Below are 17,869 nucleotides of genomic sequence, written 5' to 3'. Positions count from 1 at the left end.
AAGCATAATATTGCATATTTTTTAAAATTATTTATATTTATTAATTATTGAATATTATGAAAATTATAAATATATTGGAATGAAATGTATTACTTGGGAATTCTAAATTATAGTAGTAAGAGATAATATATCTTTTCTATTATAATTTTTTAAAAATTAATATAATAATAAATTGAATGATAATAATCACGGCTGTAGTCCATTTATCTTGTATAATCAATTTTATTTGTTATATTTCACAGTATTAAAGGTACTATATATTACAAGATACAACTGATTTGTAAAAAATACGATATACAAATATCGCGTGTGTATGTAAAAAGGAGGTAGCTTTTATCATTAATAAATAATGATAAACAAAAAGGTACCGGTAAGTACCAGTTGTACAACGAGTAGTTCCGTTTTTTCGATGAGATCTACAAGAAAAAATATTGATTATTACAAATATTTTCAGATATGTAGAATTACAAAAAGAGTGCTTATTTTCTCCCAGTATTAATTTTATGATTTTTATGAAAATATTTTATTTGTCTCTAGAGTAGAAATATATAGGCATGTGCTTTCTCACGCACACACGCACAGAGAGAAAGAGATAGATAGATAGATATATTTGTTATGCCCAAGCATATAGGCTGAAGGGCGAAGTATGAGTTACAAAGAGTGATAATAGAACATCGAGAACATAGAGGTAGGTAAAACGAAAAGAGAGAGAGAGAGAGAGAAAAAAAATCACTTTCCTCGCTTATTACCCAATATTCTGTGCGTGCGCGCGCGCGCGCGCGCGTGTGTGTGTGTGTGTAGAATGATTCATTTCAATAGTAACAGTAAGAAATATAGAAATCTAGAAACTAGATTTTACAAAGAAATGTTTCAAACAATGGTTTTTTTCGAAAGTCAAATAATGATAAAATCATTTTTCCGAAAAATCGATTTTTTAATTTTACATATCGTCTTTGAAAAGCAAATTGTGTTTACACTAATTGTTTTATCTCATTATTCGTAGATATAGAAATATTAATTAAGGTACAATTAATTATCAAAAAATTAATGGTTTTTACAGAACATTTTATATTTTATATTGTGTAAAAAACATATATTTTTATTTAAAAAAATAGTGATAATGGTTTTAAACTTAAAAAAAATTAATTTTTCGAAAATTGATTATATTTATTTGTCCTCAAGAATTTCTATAATTCTTGTCAGAAATATTTTTTTTAATATCTAAAAATTCTGTGATTACTTATTATTAAGTATAAAATAAACTATCTTGTGTATATATACTATTTTAATAATTTAATTAATGTATGAAAAATCTTTATATAATCTTTGGTAAGAATTCTTTATATAATTTTGGGAATTTTGTATAATTTTTTTTTCTTTATTTTTAAAATTTTTTAATAAATACAAATTCAAACACTTCAAAAATGCTGAGAAAATCTATATCTTTTCCAAAATTCTTCATATGAATTCTGAAATATTCTAAGATTTCTTATTTTATAATTTTTGATTTTATTATAAAAATTAAACAAGTTTGTCAAATTTTTTTAAACAAATATTTACAAAACTTTTTATTGGAAGCAACGTCAATGGCCGTGAAAGCTTTAAGTCTAAAATATAATAAAAATTTTTTATCGGAGAAATTATATATATTTAAAAAATACAGTCCAACACAAGAAAAACTACTATATATTTTGTATATATACTTACTCTTAGCGCAGGAGCCAATTTACCAATAACCGTAGCCTGGTCCGCCGTAACCGTACCCTTCATATCCTCCGTAACTGTAGTGATGATAACTTTGAGGGTAACTATGGGGATAACTATGATAATGGTAATTAGGATAATTGTGATAATGGTAATGGTAATCAGGATGGCTATGGTAATGAGGATATCCATATCCATATCCATATCCGCCATATCCACCATAGCTGCCATAGCCGCCATAGCTAAGAAAAAATTACAATATTTGATTAAGACGTTCTTGACACTTTCGTTTTTGACACTTTTGTTTTAATATCTTTAACAAACTTTTGATGTGGTTCAATAAGTTTACGAAAATAAATGTTAGAAGAATATATGAAAAAATTTCGACAGTTAGTTTGACGAAGCTTTGCTTTTTTGCAGAAAGAATTTTTTAACAATTATTATAATTATTATAACAATTAATAAACGTTTTTAAACATTTATACCTTTTCATAAAGCATTTTTGTACATAAGTTTGATATATAGTTATAAGAATTTTTTTCATCTACTCGTCTTCATTAATACGTCGCGTAAATTTGATGCACGTATACATATACGTGGTGTTTAACTTTTTTTTACTGTTCTGCATTAGGAAATATGAATTTAATTAACAAGAGTTTGCGTGTGTTCTACATTATACTTTTAACGAAAAAATTAACGTTATATAGTTCTAATAAGTAAAATCTTGAGGTATATTAGCATTTTTTTCAGCAGATCAGAATTATCGCGGCAGATCATATTAATAATGCATCCACGATCATATTAATAAACAGAATGGAGCAAAGTCTGTCGTTTTGTAATCATTGAAAAATAAATATATAATTTAATTAGAATATATAATTTAAAAAATTACGAAACAAATTATGCTCAGTTTTGGCAACCAGCATGTTATATTCTACTAGCAAATTCTGTGCTTTCGCTGACTGACCAAAGCAGATATTTGGCAGAATTAGTTTTCTGCAGATTTGGTAATTGAGAGAATCTGTTGTAGAATATTTTAATAAATAATTATAATTGTTAAGTTTTTAATTTGAAATATTGATTATTAACAAGTTGTATAAAACGTAAATGAGCATATAGCCATTTTCTTTTCTACTCATTAATTTAGATAATTTGATAAAGTTGATATTTCTTTTATCTAAGATAAACAGATTTTATACCTACACACACACACACACACACACACACACACACACACACACACACACACACACACACACACACACATATATATATAGATAAAAGAAATATCACTATCAAATTATCTAAATTAACAACGAGTAGAGAAGAAAATGGTTATATGGCTATATGCTCATTTACATTTTATACAACTTGTTAATAATCAATATTTCAAATATATTTCAAATATATATATACATATTATATATATATATATATATATATATATATATATTGTGTGTGTGTGTGTGTGTGTGTGTGTGTGTGTGTGTGTGTGTGTGTGTGTGTGTGTGTGTGTGTGTGTGTGTGTGTGTGCGCGCGCGCGCGTGTAAAATGATATGAGTAAATTTTGTTTAGTATATTTCATCAATTTGTGTCAAACGCGGAATATAAAACAATTAATTTATTATATGTATTTTGAAATATGATTCGAAAAAGAAGACAAATACTCATCCGACTCTTTGTTTCTGATATGAAAATATAACGTAGTTCTAATAAAAAAGCAGGACTTTTAAAAATATTTAAATAATATTCCCTGATGAAAATTTTTTCCTAGAATTCTTCATATAATTCTTCAAAATTTTGGTATTATTAACTTGACATGAAATACAATTTCTTTATCTTTCTTTCTTTTAAATATTCTGTTTTTTGAGCAACATAATGTCGACTTACTATTTAGCCTTGTACAATCCAGCACCGAGGACTCCGGCACCAAGAACTCCGGCACCCAGAGCTCCAGCACCCAGAGCTCCAGCACCTAAAGCTCCGGCACCGAGGAGAGCACCACCCAAGAGAGCTTTTTTCAAAAGGATTGGCGTTCTTTTGGTACGTGACTGTGTCTCGGCCACTTCGCTCGACACCGCTTCCACTTTTAGTGGTGCAATTGCCGATGAAGTCGTAGGTGCTACCAATGTCTGCTGCGGATTCTGATCAACAGATTCGGATTCCGCTTGAGCATAAATTACAGCCAATACGGCGATCAGTACCACGATGCACCTCATTGCCATCTGAAAGAAAACAACACTGACAATTTAAAAAGCATAAAATAAATTTAAATTTCTAGTGATTCTAGGGATATGTTCTTGCCTTTAGATTTTAAAAATCAATTTTTTTGTATTTTTTAATATTTGAACTTTGAAAGAGAAAGATTAGATTAAAGATAAGAGATCTAGACTTACAAAAATTATTATTCGCTATTTGCAAAATTTTATGAACATGGTTTTTTCTTGAAATAATATATGTATAAATAAACATATTTTAAAATGATCATAACGATAACTTTTTAATTCAACTGTCTCAAAATTTTTTGAATATTTTCAACATTTTTCTCTCACATTCAAATACAATCAAATAAGAATTCTAACTTTTCGATTTTTCTGATAAGATAGTCTTAAAAAAATAAGAAAAATCAAATTTTCCAAAATTTTGCAACATGTTGCAAAATGTAAGGGATTATTAACTATACATAATACTTATTTATTATTTATAATTTATTTGAAAAAAGATCAAATATTTAATAATTACTAAATAACTAATTTAATAATTAATAAATAATAAACAGGTTTATTAAGACGGTACAACGTCGAAATAAAACTGACTTAAATTTATTTTTGTAATTGACAAATTTGTATTTTTACCAATTATTGATTTTATTAAATTTAATTAAATGACAGATAATAAAACTGATTTGTGATAATAGAGTAAAATCAATAATTGGTTTACAGCAATACAATTTAAGAAAATTTAAGAAACTATAAAAAATTTAATAAAAATATATATTGAAGCTTTATAATATTGCAAAAATAGGTGTATGTATGTACAGTGAATATTGTAAAACATTTTACAATAAATCTTTATTTATTAAAAAAAGACCAAGTTTAATGTAATATTAAATAATTACATTATTAATTATTAGTTACATAAATTCCCCAAAATTAACATTAGTTTTAAAAATGTTATTAAACTCGTTAAAATTCTAAAAATCCTATATTTTGATTTGAATTAATATTTTATTAAATCTCAATATTCATTCTACTAAATTAAACTTAAATGATTTTGTAATAAAGTATATTTCTACATATGTATTAAACAAATTATAAAATAAAAATATCTAATTATAAAATAAAAATAATCTATAGAAATAAAGATTCTATTATAATAAATAAATAAAATTTCAAACATTTATTTAGATCAAGTAAATCCAATTTTAATAAATACTGAATTTGTTAAATTTAAGAAAATTCTTTCTTAGTGTAACATAAAAATTTAATCTGTTGTTCTATAGTTATTCTATATTATCTTATATATTATACGTTTTATTTTCCCACTGATAGAAACATTCGCAAATGTAACACATATCGAATTTAACATGTAGAACAAAGGCAATAAAGACGAATCTGGACACGCGGGATACTTTTTTAACTTGAAAAGTGTCCGTTTTTCGAAAAGTCAAATAGGTTTGGGTGATTATCACTTCTATATCCTGTTGTTATGATACGACCACGTAACCGCGTATGTATCTTGTTACGTACCTTGCTGAGATCACGTTTTCGGACGGAGAGTGACTCTTCTCAGAGCAGTCCAAAGACTGCTTTTATACGACGAGATCGGTCTTCGCTGCCCCTACCACACAGAAAACTGCTACCAAAAATTACGTCTCACATGCCCACGTCCTCCGATATTACATTTCTTTCGAGATCTTCTCACCTGTTGGGAGTCAAATCGATTGAGGACCCGTTCTTCTTTACGCGCTGACATTGAACCCAGTCCAGTGACTCGACAGGAATTCCGAACATAAAGTTAAACATTCATATCCAGTAGGCGTATTCTGTAACTCTTAACGACATTTCAGTATCATTTTATTGTCGTTGCGCAGCTTTTTTGTCATATATAATATGTGTGCAACGACAATGTAATCGATACTGTCGTTAAGAGTTACAGAATAGGCCTACTGCAGACCATCGTCAACTTCCTCACATCTGTTCGAGTTCTAGGCGTCGCTCATTAATTTTCACGATTGATATTGTGTTTCTGGGATATTTATTTGTTTGTTTTCTTTGTTATATAAGTGCAATGGTGAATAAGTGTCAATTTTAAAGAGGTTTTCCAGCTTAAAAAAATAAAGTGGAGTCACGTGATTTTTTCTTCATAAATATTTTTAAAAAACTTATCTAAAATAATAAATAAAATTTAAGCAATAAAAACGATAATTTATTATCTAAAAGTATTTTTTTGTAATATTAATGTGAAAAAAATGAAAAAGAATTGTTTATAATAGTAATTTAAATGTAATAACAAGCGACATTGCGACATTGTTACTAATATGACGACATATTTTTAAAAAATTGTATGGTTTATAAACATTTCATACTCTTACTTATAAAAATTATTTGATAAAACTTTATCTTTTTAATCGTCAAATGTTTTTAATTTTCTTTATAAATATAGTTTTTTTAAATTTTTATATTTTATTTGTGTTTAAAATGCTTAAAGCACTTTTTCCTATAAAATTCTCTTTCTTTCTCTTTCTATGTTTAAAAATTATTTTAAAAAATAATTAAACTATACAATCAAAAAATTTGAAAATGGGAATGTTTATATGTATATTAAATCATAAATTTAGTTTCAGAATTTGTCAATCACATCCTCATATTATGTGAAAAAATCGGAAAAATCTCCTTAAATGATACAACATTCCGTTCCATGTTATTAATTAACGATCAAACCGTAAATAATATGGGATAATCCTCCATGAAAGAAAAGCATTATACATAAATATTTTTTTAAGAACAAAAATCTTTCAATGTATATTGTTTAGAGTTCTTAACTCGAAAAAGTTCAATTCAAAAATTTTTGGAAAAAGAAACGGTTTTTTAAGATTTTCTCTTAAGATAATATCATTTTTATTGTGTTTTTTACGTCGATAGTTTTAAGATTTCTTTTGTGTTTAAGAATTCTAATAAATAATTCATCGATCGAAAATGTTGTCATTAGTACAGTTGTATTTTTTTACATTAATAAAGAAAAAATTGGACTATTTCTTTTTCCAAAAAATACAAAAATAAGATTACAATATAATGAGGTAATGTGTATGTTCTTAATTTTCAGAAAAGTAAAATTAAAGGGAAGCTTAACCTTTGTTTTTTCTTTACTTTTTGAAAAAATTGAGAACATCATTTGCATATTTTGGATATCTACTTCATGCGAACGCACGTTGTGATATTAGAAAATTTTCTTCATTGATTTCTTGTTAAATCGCAATTAAAATTGGTGAAATTTTAATAAAATACTATTTTTGTAAAGTTACATATCTGTGTGTAATTTTTTTTAGATCTTTTTACATCTTTTTACATCATATAATTGAGAATTAAAAAATTTGAGAAAAAGTTTTACAAATTAAATTATTAAATGTTACGTTTTAATTCAATACGTCTGTCGGATGATTTTTTATTTTAAATATTAATTAGAATGGTAACAATTTTTTTAAAAATAATATAATAAATGGGTGGAGTCCGCAAAGTGAGAACGTAAGTGAGTTCATTCGTTCGAAAAATGAGCCACGTTCTTTGCGACCTTGGTACAAGCAGGCGCGGCTTCTCCATCTTTTTGCGTAATGCATGATAAATGCTAGACGATAGAATTAACATAAGAATTTATACAGGGAATTCCGGATTTTATCCGGAACACTGGACATTTTTTTCTACTTTTTTGTACCTCTCTGTTTCCACTGTTTCGGAAATTAGCGTAACAGATCAAGAGAGGGTACGCTAAAAACGATTGTTTATGGTAGTTTCTTAATTTGACGTCTTTTAGTTTTTTTATCAAAACTCGTCACGCAAATGTCAACTTAATCGTATATCTGAAACATTTTTGTCACACGGAACGTCTCTTGTCCATGAATAGAATATAAAATCATAATAAGATCAAGATAATATCAAGAAAACATTTAATAAACTAAAAAATTATTTTAAAATTATTGCAGTTTAAAGAATCGTAAAATCATCAAAGTATCAAATGCAATTATACCCATACAACATTAAAATTTTACGAAAATATCTCAGAAATATTTCTAATAAAATGTAAAACATTCGTAATAATTGCGAAATATATCTACAACAATTTTGGAATAGCAAAACGTTCGCGCTTCTTACACTTAAAACCTTGTACAAAAGTTGCTGAAAGGCTATTAAAAAAATCTGCAATCTTTGTCCAAGAAAATATATTAAGTGTTATTTTTAACATATTTAGATAAAAAACAATATTTAAAAAATATATAAAAAATAATAATGTTTTATTTTTGCGTAATATTTTTGTATTTTACTATTTACATTTTAAAGTCCATATTTAGATTGCGTTCATCAATTTCTTTGAAAGATTCAAAATAAGATTCTCTAAATTTAAAAAAGAACATATATAAACTTTAAACTCTAAAGCATTACGACAAATGTTATTTACTATTTACTATTTAATATATTACTATACTATCTAATTCATTATTATTATAATAAGTATGATTCTCAGAGATAATTATACGAAACATTTGTAATTGTATCAATCTTTTTATTTTAGCATTATTAATGAACCATATCTAATAAAGTAGAGCAATAAGTTATAAGAATATAAATGTATGATGTAAGAATAAAACATAATCAAAAAGTGACTTTTAACAGTCATTTTAGAATCATTTTGACGTTACGATTGACTTTCTGCTTGGATGTATGGGTTCAAATTTAATGTTTGTGATAGATTTTAGAAACATTCTGTTGCAACACATCTTACATACTTATGTAAAATTATAACGTACACATATGAGATTTTGCAGAATTCTTTTAGAATTGTTGCGTACATGTAAAAAGCATTAAAATCTTCCTGAAAATTTTCCGCATTAACAATCGATATTATATAAGTATTAATGATTTTTTATATATTCTGGAAAATATTTTATTTTTAGAATGTTCTAATTTTTTTGTTGTGTCTTCTAGATGTTAGAGATTATACTACTATAAATAAGAAGGCTTTATTGAATTTATTTCATTGCAAAATATTAATCGCACATGATCTTAACTGTAAATACTGGCTCTTTTTAAAGACATCTAATATAAAAGATATTTTATAATCCAATTTTACTTTGTGTTGTTTATGTAATAGTTACCTAAAACTGTAAACAACACCTAAAGTGTGGTTATTTATATTGCATAAGCCAAATTATTCTTTAAAGCTGGTTTCATCCAACATTCAGGTATGCACGACCAACATATTTTCTCGTTGATTAAGAAAAAAACAGGAATAAACCTAAGAAGTCTGCAGTTTTTAAATTTCAATAACTTTTAGCTTTATTGGTATTATATAGTCAAAAAATCTGAAGTTGTTTTTAATTGATTTACTAAAGAAAAAATATATATTATATTTTTTATTAATAGTATTATTAATAATTTAAAAATTTTGAGAAATAGGTATACATTTAAGGAGAACTTAATCTTAAAAAACATAAATGTACACTGTATTCTTAAAATTTTTTAATTATTATTTGTATAATTTTTCCCAAAAATAAAAATTTACAAAAATTTTGCATTATTTTATCTTCGATTATTTTCGGAGTTGTGGACAATTTATCTTTGATTGGTTGTATTATAAATTTTGATATACTTTTTGTATACAATGTTCACAACTTTTTAGATTACGTTACAATATTGTACTAATTAGCGTGATATTAACAAAAATTTGATTACATCACACATTGCATTACAGGCTACAGTTAAATTGTTACAATCAAATAAATCACCTTTGTTACGGAAGCATGTGAATATGTGATATCTTTTTTTTAAATTTATGTAATCGTTACACGCATAATGCGACCTCGTTGTTGATCCGGTCACGATAACAGAGAGATGCTACTTTTATTTTATTACCGTTTATTATATGTAAACATCATTGATTTAACTTTCGCTCGTTCTCTTAGCGATTAGCTATTTTTACAGTACCTTGGAAGATCATTGACCAATCGTTGATTAAACGCGATAAATCTATTTCTATTTTAAAATATTAGCTTGGCTTTAGAATATTATAGGTATGTCTAGCAATAGTTACAGTCATAGATGTCCTCGAAATGCAAATTAAGCACGAATTAATGTTATACACAGATTAAGAAAACGACTTTAAAATTTATACTTAAATACTTAAATACTTCTTAGTGAGAATTAAGATATTTCCTGTAGGAAAATTGAAAGTCAATAAACGGACGATAAAGATATCATTTATTGTGTAATATATAATTTATTGTATAACTTTAAAATATTTATAACTGTAAAACTTTTGTATAAAACGCTTTTTTGATATTTTGATATTTTACGAGATATATTGAGAAAAGGTAAAAATGTCTCAACCTTTAAAGGGTAGTTTTATCTCTTCAAACCGAGCCCAAACGGAAAATTTCTAAATTTATGTATTTACCCCCTCTACATTTATGTAGTTTTATTAAAATTGGAATTTTCGGGTTCGCAAAGTTCCCTTATCAGTCATAAAGTCAAGTTAGAATCAAAGATAAATGTATTTCTTCTTATACAATCTGATATGTTACAACGTAAACACTCTTCTTCGCAGAGATCCTTACAATGTCGACGCTTCGCTATGCAATGACAACAGTTATACTGTCAGCAGTTTAAGTCACAAAGATCCGTTATTATAAAATGACATGTTACAGTGCCAATAGTTTACTACGTAATGACCCATCACATTGACGGTGCTTTAACACGACACGTTATAATGTCTAGAGTTTAATTTACAGTGAGTCGCCTCGCTTTCAATCCACGGTGCTTATATACATCGTTTTTCGGTCGGTTGCTAGGACTATTCCGAGTCTACGTACAATCTTTGGCCTGGGTCCAACGTCTAAGCAGTGTTGCAGTAATCGTGGTAATGTCGCAAGTACTTAATATGAATTAGGACAGATACTTGCAACGTCGTTATTCCCCGATCGATGATCGGGACAAAGGGCTTACATAGCACGCGGCCGATGTCATTAAGTGTCATTTGACCCCTTTATCTCTTTCGACGTTCATTTCGTTGGAGTGTATCTCACTCACAACATAAAAATAAAAATAATTAAAAAATTACAAGAGGTTTACAACTTTACAAGTAACGACATTAAAAATATGTATCCATGTAAGTATGTATGTATTATTTTACATAGCTTTCAACTTTTAATCGATTAACAACGATTAATAGCGAATTTGATTGGACTAGTAATTATAAATACGTCCAATTAAATTTACTATAATATATAACCAAATAAAATAAGAAAATCACAAAAAACACGTTTATTTCGCATAGAGAAATTTAGGCTAAAAATTTTATATTAGTTGTGCATGCACAACTCTTAATCAGTTACGACGTGGACATTAAAAAAAAAATGCGTCCAGCGGTAAGTAAGACTGGTATGCACTTTTACACCAATTTTTTTAGAAAAGTTCTTTCTACATTTTCAAAGTTCTTTCCAAAAGAATATTAAATATTGTAATACGTAAACAAAGGTCAGCACTCCTAGCATTTTGGATAGTATCTCTTAAATAAAAGTTAAAAATAAACTATAAAAATATGTAAAAACTGTACATTAAAAAGTATCTTTTATCAGGCGGCAACATTCTTAAAATATCCTTTCATTTCGAAACCTTTCATTTTGATGTAAAGTATTTTTTGTCAATTTTACAAATACTTTAAATTAATTTTCAAGAAATAAGAAAGTGTCACTTTAGGAATCCTGTGCCAGTGACAATATTTTTTTAGTATTCTCGATGTACTTATAAAAATTTTTTTTCTTACAAAATTATATGTAAAAAATAGACATATAAAATATAAAAAATTTCATAAAATTGTAATTTATATTTAATAATATATATAATAATATATTAATTTAATATATATAAAGTATATATAAAATAAATTGTAATTTATTTTATATATACTTTATATATATTAAATTAATATATTATTATATATCTTAGTTTGATTTTAAAAATGAATATATTTTATTAGTTTGATAAAAAATAAATAATTTATTTTATTAAACTATCTAGAAATTTTTTATTTGGAAAATGTGGATTTTATGACGAAATTATAGTAAAAGATATTTTAAAGAGATTCATATAACTGGTTATTTATCAGTCAATCAACAAATTAATTTAATGCGAGAATTGTAAAGTAACTCGATAAAATTTAAATTTAATTATTGAAAAAAGTTTAATATTTATTATAATTTAATATTTATTATAATTGTAAATATTTTTTTTAATTGTAAAGTTTTCTCTACGTATTTTGCAGCCAATAAACAAGCAATAAATATGCCATCTTTTATAGAATAATAGAATTTATTATATTATCTTCTACTAAATAAATAAAATAAAAAAATTTTTTTTATGTAATATATGTTTTTTCAAATGTATAAAGATATCTGCGGAAAAAGAGAAGAGGACGGTTAAATGGAAGGAAATACAACAAATGACTAAGGACAAAAAAGAATATGAAGCTCAGGAACATGCTAAAATGTTAAGGAAAAAGCATCTAATGCGCGAGATCAAACTTGGTGCTCTAAATACGAATCGTTATCGGACATTATGGCGGGAGATGATGATGAGAATCAAAATGCCGCAGATCATCGAGAACGTAGAGATTGCATGGCGCAATTTTGATCGAGCTCTCGATATCAAGGACTACAGGTCATCATGTGTACTACATTGACTAATTAGTCAACTAGTCTGTGGGTCAATTGTTCCAACTTCTTAGGTAAACTTACCTATCAGGTAAATATATGTTTGTCTTTATTTATTTAAGAAAAGAAACGTAGATAGCCACATGCTTACTTGGTAGGTAAGTTTACCAAGAAATTGGAACAACCGGCTCTGTGTAGTGCATTCAGAGAGCTTCGCGACTAATTAAGATTTAAATAATGATTGATGAAGATTATTTTAATCATGAACGAATTTTTCTCTAGTACACAGAAAAGAAATATTGTCATTTTAAAAACGTCTAAGCAGTCTAACTTTTAAAATGTTAAATATTAAAATAAGATTATATTATATCAAATAAATGGTTTACACAAAAAGAATTTTATCAAGAAAAAAATTTTATTTTTATTATTCAATAATAATTTTCATGAGTTAAGAAAAAAAATTAAAACAATAATATATATTGTACTTTTTATGACTATTCAAATATATATTTTGTTGGAATTTAAGATTATCAAATTTTTTAAAGACTAAATATAGTTTATACATAAAGACTTATATAATTATAATACAAATATAGTTTATATATAAGGCTTATTATCTATTATAAATAAGATTATTTTGTGTATAAGCAAGAATATTATATATATATTAAACAATACTAAATAGAATGCTAAATTTCTATTTATTAAAAAAAACAGCAATTTAGTATCAAATTAAAACTAATGTATTCTTACGTAAGAATGCATTTGTTCCGCGGTGCTTAGAAAATTTCATACTATATTTATTTGTATTACATTTAGAAACAAAAATATATTTGAAGAATATTAATAATAATAATTAAGTTAATAGCAACTAATAAAATAAAAAGTGAAATGTTTTGAAAAAAATATTTTAATTTTAATATGTATTTGTTGACGAAAATTGATTATTTTTCTGCGTTTTCTTCTCCAGAATAAGCTTTTTAATGGACGAACTGAGTGAGGCCGAAGAACAGTATCAAAGAAATACAAGATCGCATATGGAAATCATTGATCGATTATTAAGATCGTATAAAGAAAGAATAGAAAGCAAGGAAAAAAATTATCGAAGAACGTTAAATGATACGCTTGTTCAGACAAACGATGAAATTAGTAAAATTTATTATCAAAAGAACCAGTTCGAAATCTCGTTACAATCAATTACTAAGGGCATTCAGCAACAATTGGAAGAATCATTGAACAATGTCAAGAGTATTGCATTAAGTATGTCACATTAAACAGAATGCTAAATTTCTGAATAATTAATTTTGTATAATTTTGTACTATCAAAAGTTTTTTTGTTTCCACAATTTTACACAAACATATCTATATCTTTATCTTTATTATACATTTATATTTATTAACTTACATAAAAGATATAACATTTTAATTTTTAAACTAAAATATATGACAGCCAACAAAACTTTATGCAAGTTAATTCAATTAGTTAATTCTTTTGATTGATATTAAAATAATTGGAATTAATATTTTGTAAGGTAAGATTGATGCATTTGTGGAAGATAGTAAGAATATACGCAGAATTTCTGCAGCACAACTTGAAAATCAGTTGCAAAGTTTTTGGGAAAATCTTCGACAAGTTCTGTCCGATTATCAAAACAGTAACAAAATTTATTATTTTTAATGCCAGTTTCAAAACCTTTTTTTGAATCTTTATTTAATAAATATTTTCAATTAAAAATACTAAATAAAATTATTATAAAATATGAAATTATATATTTTATGCTATCTTATTGAAAAACAATTAAACAATTTAATTTTTTATTAGAATATTTTGTAATATAGTTTTAATTAAATAATTGTTTACAATTTTTTTAAATGGAATTTTTAAATTACAAATATACAACTGCACATTTATCAAACACAAATTCTATAAGGTCATATTCATTAGACAAGCTAATATTGATCAATGTGACATCATTTTAGAAACGAAGAGTCGCAGAAAATGTTACGAGGCACTTAAAGACAAGGATGAGAAAGATCAGAAAGTGATAGCGCAACAATTGTTACGTACAGCGAATCACTTCGAGGAAATACGAAAATTTCGAGATAACATAGCCACATATGAAGCTACGACCAAAAAAGAAATTTCCGAAATTGCAACGGAATATGACTTCTTTCAAAAAGCTTCCTGGACCGTAAAAAATCGTCTTCTCTCAGGTGTGCATTATTCAGACTTTTGCTTTAATCTTTATTGGCAATTTGTAAAGTTAGACTCCTTAATCTCTAACAACATGAAGAAATTTTTATGCAACAATATTTTACTGTTACAATTTATTTTATACTCTATTCATGTTAAAGTTTTCTACACTGAAACCTCGCACTAGTAGACTGTTCGGGGCTGAGTCTACTATTGTGGGGTGACCTACTGTTGCTGCGTTTCATTCCCACTCCGTGAAAGGACACAGCGGTATTGTCAGTTTATAATTATGCTTCAAGATTAGTTGTATTTGACACTTAATTTATAAAACTGAAAAATGTATTTAAAATTTATAAATATAAAATATTAGACAAAATCCAGCTCCGATCGTATTTGATGTTCCTTTATTTATGTGGTTACATTTAAAGAATTTATTTTAATTATTGTTGGTCATTTTATTTATATTTGCGTAATTTTTTCAATAAAAAACTTTATACAAGAATATATGTTTTATTTCTATTACAAAAAAACTATTTTTAAACAATTTTGTTAAGATAATTTTCCATAACATGTGGACAAAATATAAATTCTTAAATATACAAAAATATTTATAGAAGTAAACAAAGAAATATATATATTATTTATTTATATAATTTTCCTTCTAGAATGTCTTTCAAAATAAAAATTTTATCTTCATATATTAAACATTTTTTGTTTTTCCAAAATATTTGCTATTTATTAAATAAATTAATTAGATTACAATGTCGCACTTAATTTGCGAACACATTTGTCATAATTACGCGTTGCTATTTCCCACTTATACTACTCATCACGTGCACCGAGTGCATATAAAGCGGATAGTTTCTATTAATACAGAATTGACAAGGTTCCAACGTACTTGTGTGGCATTAACTTTTTAGAACTTTTAGGAATTTTTTTAGATGTAAATGTAAGTAAAAATATTCTTGAAAATTACTTTTTGTCTTTTACAGATTGTTTAAAGATTTCCTATATTTAAAAAATAATTTATTTGATTCATCGATAACCACGAGATTTCAAAACTTACAGTGAATTAAAATTAAAATTTTTAATGTTCATTTAATGAATACTTCAGCATTAGAATACTTGCACTTATTATCGGAAATTTTTAATTCGCCTAATGGAGGCAAAATAAAATAAATAAATAGTACTTGTTTTAAAATTTTTATTTTTCTTTTTTTTGGTTTGTTCCAAAAAAAATATTAAATATTATGATAATTCTGCTTTTAATAATAGCTGTAAACATGCTGATTAAAATGACATTTTTAATTTCAGTCATTTGGAAAATCTAGAATCATGATCACCGATATACCACAGAGAAGTCAAATAGATCTATTGTTAATAGTTATTCATCTTTTTTATTAATAAAAATAGCAAACCAATTTTCAAAAGTAAATAAAGAATAATGCCACTGAAATAAATAAAGGACACAGAAAATAATTTTGAAAATTATTTACCCACTTTCCTAAAAACCTTTTAAAAAATTAACATAATAAAATAGAAAACTTATTTAAATCAAAATATATTATTGATAAACATATATAATTATTAATAAATAATTTTACAATTCTATATTAAGAAATAAAACAATTTCAGAGCAGACAAAAGACAAAACTCAATTAAAAATATTATCGATTGAATATAATAAGACAATAAAACATTTGAAGCGTCTTGTAATTAAGAGCAAACAGCTGCTTACAATGATGCAAATTTGTCGTAAGTACGAAACGCAGGATGAAAAAGTAATTCCATTTACCGATGATATTGAGTCAGATAGCTCGCAAACCATCTCATCGTATCAAATATTTGTTGCAGATTGGGATGTATCTCGTCAGGTATATACATGTAATTCAACAATACTTACGTACATATAGGAATATTGTTGAATATTTAAGAGAATATATTTATAATAGATTGCAGAAAATTTTCAAGATCTGACAAACTTTTGGCAGCGATATGGCGTTGCGCAAGTAACTATTATGCAATTGCGATCGGAGAGGGATAAATTGAGGGCTGAGACGAACCACTTGCGTAAATGCCTCAGTTCTTACATGGCGCAGAAGGAAGAAGGAAAAATTTAAAAAGCACAAAATTAACTAATTATTAAATACTAATGCTTGTAACAAATGAATCTACCATGCAATCTTGTTGTTTTAATATAGGTACACTAATTCGTAATCTGCATAATCACATGGAAATCACGATTATCGTGATATTTTTCATTATTTGAAATTTATATAATTAAAAAATAATAGCATTACTGGTTCTAGATATAAATGCAAAATTTCGACGTTTTTTATTTTATATGTAATGCTATATTATTACTAACTGTTAAATCAGTGGTTTTTTAAATAAAATTCAAAGTTTATTAATAGAAAATTAAAAAAGAAAAAGACATAGAAAGGTTTAATCATGTGTGAATGGCTGTTTCAAAGACAGAGAAGAAAGTCATTTTTGCATAAACTTGTTACTGATGATAAAAAATAGATTCGTTAAGACCATTGCACGTAAAAAAGTTTTAGTTGCAATCGTAAGACCGTAGTTGTAATATTTGCTGTCCATTCTTAATAAAGGCCATTGTATGTTAAAAGTTTTAATTGTAACTGTAACTCTCAACCAATTAGAATCAAGCATTCTTAAAATAATCGTAAGACTGTAAAATATAAGCATTAATCGTAAAATTCCAACAGTCGGAAACCTTGCGACTACGGTTACTTACGATTATTTTAAGAATGCTTGATTTTGATTGGTCAAGGGTTACAGTTACGATTAAAATTTTTTACGTACAATGACCTTTACGATAATCCCTTCTCAAATATTCTCTTTGTTTAAAAGAAAAACATTCAGAAGATGCCAAAATCATTTTTCAACATAATGCTAGCATGGCCTTTCCAAGCAGCACTTCAGTTTTTATGAAGATAAAATTGGCTTGATAATTAGATCGCTTCAAAAGAAATGACTTTTTTTTATCGCGGTATCCACTTATTACGTAAAAAGTGAAAAAAGATCAT

The 17,869-nt window shown here is 26.0% G+C and overlaps 2 protein-coding genes across 3 annotated transcripts; one reads left to right on the top strand and one right to left on the bottom strand.

Annotated features, from left to right (window-relative positions):
- Positions 1–202: 202 nt before the first annotated feature.
- On the bottom strand, positions 203–5,558 carry LOC105838518 (pupal cuticle protein Edg-91). Its single transcript, XM_012684141.3, has 4 exons — positions 5,454–5,558; positions 3,595–3,929; positions 1,708–1,946; positions 203–416 (listed from the first exon to the last, which is right to left on the bottom strand). The coding sequence occupies exons 2-3, from the start codon at positions 3,927–3,929 to the stop codon at positions 1,727–1,729; spliced, it is 555 nt and encodes a 184-aa protein (XP_012539595.1). The 5' UTR covers positions 5,454–5,558; the 3' UTR covers positions 203–416; positions 1,708–1,726.
- An 878-nt stretch (positions 5,559–6,436) lies between these two features.
- LOC105838515 (dynein regulatory complex subunit 2) lies at positions 6,437–16,334 on the top strand. 2 transcript variants are annotated; one of them, XM_036284444.1, is made up of 6 exons: positions 6,437–11,082; positions 12,364–12,632; positions 13,596–13,885; positions 14,158–14,280; positions 14,606–14,839; positions 14,981–16,334. In XM_036284444.1, exons 2-6 carry the CDS (start codon positions 12,415–12,417, stop codon positions 15,004–15,006), a joined length of 891 nt encoding a protein of 296 aa, XP_036140337.1. In that variant the 5' UTR covers positions 6,437–11,082; positions 12,364–12,414; the 3' UTR covers positions 15,007–16,334. The 2 variants fall into 2 exon arrangements, with proteins under 2 accessions (XP_036140337.1, XP_012539585.2); XM_012684131.3 differs by lacking the exon at positions 14,158–14,280 and having other exon boundaries at positions 14,606–16,334.
- Positions 16,335–17,869: the final 1,535 nt, after the last annotated feature.

This window comes from Monomorium pharaonis, chromosome 3 (assembly GCF_013373865.1).
Source record: "Monomorium pharaonis isolate MP-MQ-018 chromosome 3, ASM1337386v2, whole genome shotgun sequence".
NCBI lineage: Eukaryota > Metazoa > Arthropoda > Insecta > Hymenoptera > Formicidae > Monomorium > Monomorium pharaonis.
Note: the sequence above shows the minus strand (reverse complement) of the source record. Positions and strands in the feature narration are given on the sequence as shown.

What these genes read in the sequence shown, in the direction of transcription:
- LOC105838515 (XM_012684131.3), top strand. Translation starts at nt 12,415, where the DNA reads ATGACTAAGGACAAAAAAGAATATGAAGCTCAGGAACATGCTAAAATG. An exon ending in CTCGATATCAAGGACTACAG is followed by an intron (nt 12,633 to 13,595) that starts GTCATCATGTGT and finishes TTTCTTCTCCAG; the next exon opens with AATAAGCTTTTTAATGGACG. An exon ending in TGTCAAGAGTATTGCATTAA is followed by an intron (nt 13,886 to 14,605) that starts GTATGTCACATT and finishes ACATCATTTTAG; the next exon opens with AAACGAAGAGTCGCAGAAAA.
- LOC105838518 (XM_012684141.3), bottom strand. Translation starts at nt 3,929, where the DNA reads ATGGCAATGAGGTGCATCGTGGTACTGATCGCCGTATTGGCTGTAATT. An exon ending in GGATTGTACAAGGCTAAATA is followed by an intron (nt 1,947 to 3,594) that starts GTAAGTCGACAT and finishes ATTTTTTCTTAG; the next exon opens with CTATGGCGGCTATGGCAGCT.